We start from the raw sequence: 6,345 nt of genomic DNA on the forward strand, positions 1-6,345 counted from the left end.
AACCCCTAATATAAGAATAATATGAATAACAAAAAATACTCTTTTGTGCCTGCAACTACTAAAAATCATATGTTAAATAAACGTGCGGCCCGCGGTTTCACCCAGTTATTCATATCTGGCCCTCCTGTAATAAAGGTTGCACACCCCTGATCTAGATCATTTAATAAGCGGAAAATTCGTCTTGTTTTTGTTCAATTATATTCGTCTAGTACTGCTCTATAATCATGCAAAGAAATCGCAAACCTGCGACTTGTGGTTTCACGTCACGGTAATTAACGCTATTACTTGAGCATTCGCGCACAATGGATGTGAATGCGAGTCGCGCGTTGGCCTAATGCGCTCACGCATTTGCGAATGCGCGGTTACAGCTGGTGATCGCAACTGGATATATTCCATATATACAATACCAAATGTTCCTGCACAATACAACAGTGGTGATTGTGACGCGCTGACCTAATTCTGCGTCACTCTTTGATACTACATATTTTCGACAGTTAATCCAGCTCATTCTGTTGCGAAATTAAATAATTGACTAGAAGAAACCGGCGGCCAAACTTGGCCGACTGAGAAGGTAGCACCGGCGGTCATTCAAGCACTACTTAGCGGCTACTTTAAGGCTTGATAAAGCCATACCAGCTGTAAGAATAGAGTAGGCTTATAATGGTTGGCTCAATGATAGGCTTCAGTTTGTCAATGAATACCAATCTAATGTTCATATTCGACCGGGTGTGTATGCCGTACATAGAAACAAATGTTGAACATTACAATCCAGGGTACCGGTAAGAAAACGTTAGGCAACAAAATTGCATATCACTGCTTCTGACTATAGTCTATACTGTTAGCAAAAAAACTCAGCCTCATGGACGAAACACATGTCTATTGCTGCCTATCATTGCTACGACCGGTTGCTGAGTAACGTTCTGATTAAACACTTTGTTTTTATGGTCATTTCAGGTGTTGTAGGCGTAGTTTGTAAGGGTGTATAATATGCCTTCCCACCTTGGACATGGAATGTATATTCCTTACCTTGATCGTGGTCCAAGGGCCCTGTCAGAGTATCATACAATCACCAACCTCCCGTTTGAAATTAGACCCAAGCTAAACATTAGATATGAATTGATGAACAGACCATCAAGTGCCAATTCGCCGTTTTTGCACAAGAGTGTGAAAGAACCGGCAAGCCCCCGGGTTTCCGTTGCAGCATTTTCACCTACCGAATTTCGGGAAGACGATGTGAAGTTGAGTGGCATCGATTATGCAAAGTTTCTTAAAGAACACGAGCGTCCACTCGGTCCTTCTGGGTTTCTGGATTCCGCACGATATGCTCACACATTCAACGTTCGTTCATCACATCTTTCCCATCGTTTAGGAAATGGCCAAAAACACGAGAAGGAACCAATGACAGTTGTTGCTCTGATTAATCAAACTGCGTCCAATCAAAGAGAGTTTGATAGAAAGATGAAAATTGTTGATGATCACATGTGGCAGCACAAACAAGAAGGACGAGAACTGAAGCGATTGGAAGGTGATGTAATCAAAAAGAAGAGGGCCGTTTTGAGAACTTCGAAAGAAATCGAAAGTGGCAGGCATAAGAAAACGCAGGAAGACGAAAAGTGGTTATCTGCATCCCTTGAAAAATCCGAAAAGTCCCGTTCAGATAAAGTTCAGGCAAAAGAAGACAAAACAAAGCAGAAGATAAACAAATCTCATTCTGATCTACAACAAAACATGGATAAAACCTTAAAGAATGTTCCAGTTATCAGCGAGGCCGAGCAATTGTATAGGAATAAACTTACTGAGCTGCAGTTGAGGAAAGATCAATTAAAAAAAATCACTAAACAATTTCAAGAGCAATTACACCGAAAAGAAGCTGCAGCTTGTGACTTAGCCGCTGAGTTGTCAACTCTTGCTATGCAAATGAACACAGAAAGCATGAAAGGTCACGGTGCCAGTGCTGAGTTAAAACGCCAAAGCAAACTCCAAACACACAAATATCTAAACGAAGATAGAACACACAATGGAGATTTAGGCAAAAAATTGCGCCGATCGGAAGGAATCAATCGTGCTTCGGAAAATCGTCGTCGTCAGGCTAGCGCTAACTTGGCAAGTACAAAAGCTCATTTGTCTGAAAAAAGTAGGGAAGGGGACAGACGGGTGACTGATAATAGAAACTCAGTGGAAAACAACATCGCTGCCCAGAAAAAGCTCCAGGAAGCCGCAGAAGCTCTCAAGCTTGACAAGCAGCAAAAAGAATACCAGCGAAACGTCCAAGCTCACGTTCTAAGGAAAAAGATTGCTCTTGACAGGTCGCAGTCGGCTCGGCAAAAGAATACCGAAGAGCGTCAAGTCACATGGAAAAAAACTTTCGATCAAAACTACAGAGAGTTTGTTCGAAGAAGAAACGAAGGTCTGCTTCGCACCTTTACTCGAGTCGTTCAGCGAGACAGTGAGATTGGACAACAACTTTCTCAGAAGTGTCGACAGCATGAAAAAGGTAGAAAAGGCGAAGAGCAAGCCGTCAAAAAACTACAAGATCAACTTCTTCGATCTCGCGCTAGAAATACCAACAAGTTACGTGAAGCTGCGGTTGAATTAGATAACAACGAAAGGAAGTTGGAAAAGCGTCTTGTTGAGGCCCAGGCAAAGTTACAGCATGCCGCTCATCAGCGCACGACTTCTGAATCAATGCTTCGGAAATACAGAGATGCCTCAAAGGAATCAGAGCATGTCCATGGCAATGTGCAGAAAGAAAACAAGCGTTTAAAGAAAGTCGAAGTGGCAACAGCAGCATACCTCGAGCAGCAAGCTGTGGCTGCAATGTAAATATCTTTCCCCGTGTCCTATGGATTTATATCTTACAAATTTTTTATGCCTGTAAGTTTTATTTTTTTACAAGCCTACTTCGCTTTACAACTTTACCTTCAAATATTATTGGAACTGATGTGCCACAAGGCTTTTCCAAATTCGTTTCATATGCTAACGTTTGAAATGCATTGCTGTTTTACCTTGTTGTTAGGTATTATTTCAAAACGTGCTTGTGATTTCAAACTGTGTTAATGTAGTGCGAAAATTTTAATTTAGATCTTATATCTTTTTACGCTATTAGACAAAACAGTCACGGAAAGAACAAGTTTTGTCTGATACAAGGATTTGTGCAGATGCAACTTTTTTATAATTTGGTTGTATTGGTACTGTATGCGTTGTTTTTACGTAAATCACGATTTTTGTTTGATCAAGTTACTCTTGCTATCATAGTTAACACTGCTTTTCACATGAACTCTTTTTCCAGCTATCGAGATTTTCTTTCTTACATCGATTCAACGTCTGCTTTTGTTAAAGCAATTTAAAAAGAGCAAATTTTCCCACCTGGTGTCTTTCTATGCTATGATTTCGCTTTGTCTTTTGTGATTTGAGATTTTCCATTGTTTTGATTATTTAACGTCAGTTTTGCACTTCAAAAAATTGTTGATATTTCTCACTCATCACTGCGCATCTCAAAAGCTACCCAATGGAATTCTACGCTTTTCTGAATTTTGATTGTTTAGTTATTCCTTTGTCAACTTTGCTTACAGAAGCTTTGTCTGAAAAGGTCAAGCCATGTATTTTCATTGATGGGCTGTCTACAATTGAAAAGTTGCAACTATTGAACTACCTGCCATCTAAGTCTTATTATAATTTGAAACTTACAAAGCTAAATATCGGCCCTTCAAACTGAATAACTAACTGCTCTCTGTAGAGTCACATGTAATCTTCCATTTTGTTCAATCAAAAAGTGCGGAAATTACGTCGCGATTTGTCGTCGTGATTTGGCTGATGAGCTGGCAACACCTCTCCTTCTTGAATTCAACGTTTGTTGACGTTGAATCAAGGTAAAAAAGATGGAGTTTGCATACTTGGTAATTCTGCGTGTTCATGACTCTCACTGACTTGAGAAAAATAGTGGTTATAGATGTCAGCATTTGGAAGCTAAATGCAAATTAGTTGTAATATCACTATGATAATATTAGCATTCTAGCATGTTCGTTATGGTATAAAGCTTCAGGCACATTGCATATCAACAGTTACTGATATACTGGCAATTGCCATAATGCGAAGTTAGTAGTTCAACATCAGTACAACTTGTCAGAATGATTTTTTACTCCCACTGATACACATTTCATTTCTGTTTTAAAACATGTTTTACCCTAACACGTCAACGTACAACTAGCAATGTCAACCCTAAACCATACTAGCAAATGAATTGTGTTTTGCATTGATTCGACGTTTACAGACGTTAAATCAATATAAAAAAGAAAAGATTTCTGGTAGTCGAAAGGAAAAGTACTAGGCAAAGTCCATGTAGGCCTACTATTCGTCCAACTGACAATGACTATCCACATATTAATCACCTCTCATCGGGCAAAAGATGCGTTTATGTGATCAGATTCTTATTTTCATTTTATGCACGTTACATTTAATTATGGCGCTTTATTCGTCGAATTTGTGAAACGATTATTTTATGGAACTTTTTTTCAGTGAAAAGTTGATTTTCCAATTACAGGAAAGCAGTAGGCTGAATAGAAAGTCAACTCACAGCATAATATGCTGTTGGAAATAAGTGCCGCTGAAGTACTCTACTTATTGCAGAGTTTAGATTGATTACGTTTTGTGCCATTACAATTATTGGTTCGTGTGCAATTGTTCAAACGTGCTTGCACTTATGGCAACAGTAATGTGACCACCAGAGATCCTTATGTTTAAACTATGTGTTTGTACGAAAGAGTGAAATGAGAGAATTTCTTAATTATTCCAGATGTCAAACTGGAGTGTTACCTTATTGAGAGTGAATTGAATGAGGAACCACTGATATAAAATATATTTTTAGCCTTCGCATGTGAAATTATTGAAACAATTTAAACTCCAACAAGTCGTTATGCCTCTGCAGATGGTTGTTGTATTTTCATGTTGTGAATTAGCAAAATGACTTGTTTTGCTTGGTATCAACTGATGTTATCTTAAAATTTTTACCTCGTTCGTACTGTATATACGTCCGCTTGTTAATATACGTACGTCGTCACAAACTTCTCATGTTAAAAACACTGATGCTTTTCCTGCCCTATTGTCCATGGCTTGCCTTTGGAAGCCTTCCGTGTCATTTTTCATCGTTACCTATTGTCTGTATCTGTAAGGCGCGTCCCGTCAAAACACTGTCACCGGTGATAATGTCATTTCATACTAGTGCCATTCCACACTGTGACCTTTCTATAAAAACACCCCATTGCCAACCGAACACATGTATTTGTGCCAAAACGACGCTACTCGTATGCCGTAGTGATTTATTTATACCAATTCAAGTGACATTATTGTTCTCTCCGTACTTATATTTGGAGTTCGACGATTTTTATTACATATACCAGTGGTTCTTAACTGGGGGAGCACGCCCCCTTAGGAGACGTCAACCACTTTTTATGGAAGGCGCGAGCTCTACAACGATGTTTGTGGTCTTTTTTGCGTTGTACAGTGGTTAACATTTTTTTGGAAACTAGATATCACTGGTTAGTGGTTAGGGTTATACTTTACACTAGCCTACAGACGGAGTTTGCTTTGAAATCTTGTTGCACTTGCTTTGAAATCTGGCTTCGTTATACCGGTATGTGAAAAAGAATAAAATCCATTTAGTGCTAGTATTCATTGCATTGTTTATTACAAATCAAATAAAGGATGTGCTAAACTTAGCTATCAAAGTAGTCTATTCAACTTTACCAAAGCTTGGGGACTGGGGTTTATAAAGCTGGATCTCTTTGCGGTTGTCTTTTCAATCGTCTGCGTCAGTGTTAGGAAATAGAATCTGATCGTTGTAGGCTACCTAGCTTTTTCACACGAACAGGACCATTGAGAAAATAACTCGAGCCCTATACCAATGAGATTCTCGGACCCCAAGTTGTGTGAAGCACAACACTTCTAAGAAAACCGCACTATATTCGACGAATATGCGGTGGTTTCTTGGGCCCCTAAGTTCATCCCAGGCCTGGGTCCAAAAGTACCTTCTGGATCACCCTGTCAATGTCATTGCACACGAATATTTGATGGTTGTCCAAAGTAACATGCTAACTGTAGGTTTGATATTCAAGCTCTATCTCTGGAAGAGTCAACTCAGACAGCCACTTTATCTGGTTTTGATCTTTTCCAGATCAGGTACAGATCTGGACCAGATAAAGTGGCTGTCTGGGAAGTTGAACAAGGAAATCTAGTAAATTTTAGTAACTTAGATGCTGCACTCTTGAAAAGTTTAAGCGGACAAATCAAGCAACAACTTATTTAAATGAGTTGAAAGCAAAACTCATAAAATAGCTTCCAGATACAGAG

The 6,345-nt window shown here is 39.2% G+C and overlaps 1 protein-coding gene across 1 annotated transcript; it reads left to right on the forward strand.

The window, feature by feature from the left end:
• Window positions 1-987: 987 nt before the first annotated feature.
• Window positions 988-5,666, forward strand: LOC145770848 (uncharacterized). The gene has a single exon (XM_082582588.1). It carries the CDS (start codon window positions 988-990, stop codon window positions 2,821-2,823), a length of 1,836 nt encoding a protein of 611 aa, XP_082438714.1. The 3' UTR covers window positions 2,824-5,666.
• The last annotated feature ends 679 nt before the right edge of the window (window positions 5,667-6,345 follow it).

Source organism: Aplidium turbinatum, chromosome 1 (genome assembly GCF_918807975.1).
Source record: "Aplidium turbinatum chromosome 1, kaAplTurb1.1, whole genome shotgun sequence".
Taxonomy (NCBI): Eukaryota; Metazoa; Chordata; class Ascidiacea; order Aplousobranchia; family Polyclinidae; genus Aplidium; species Aplidium turbinatum.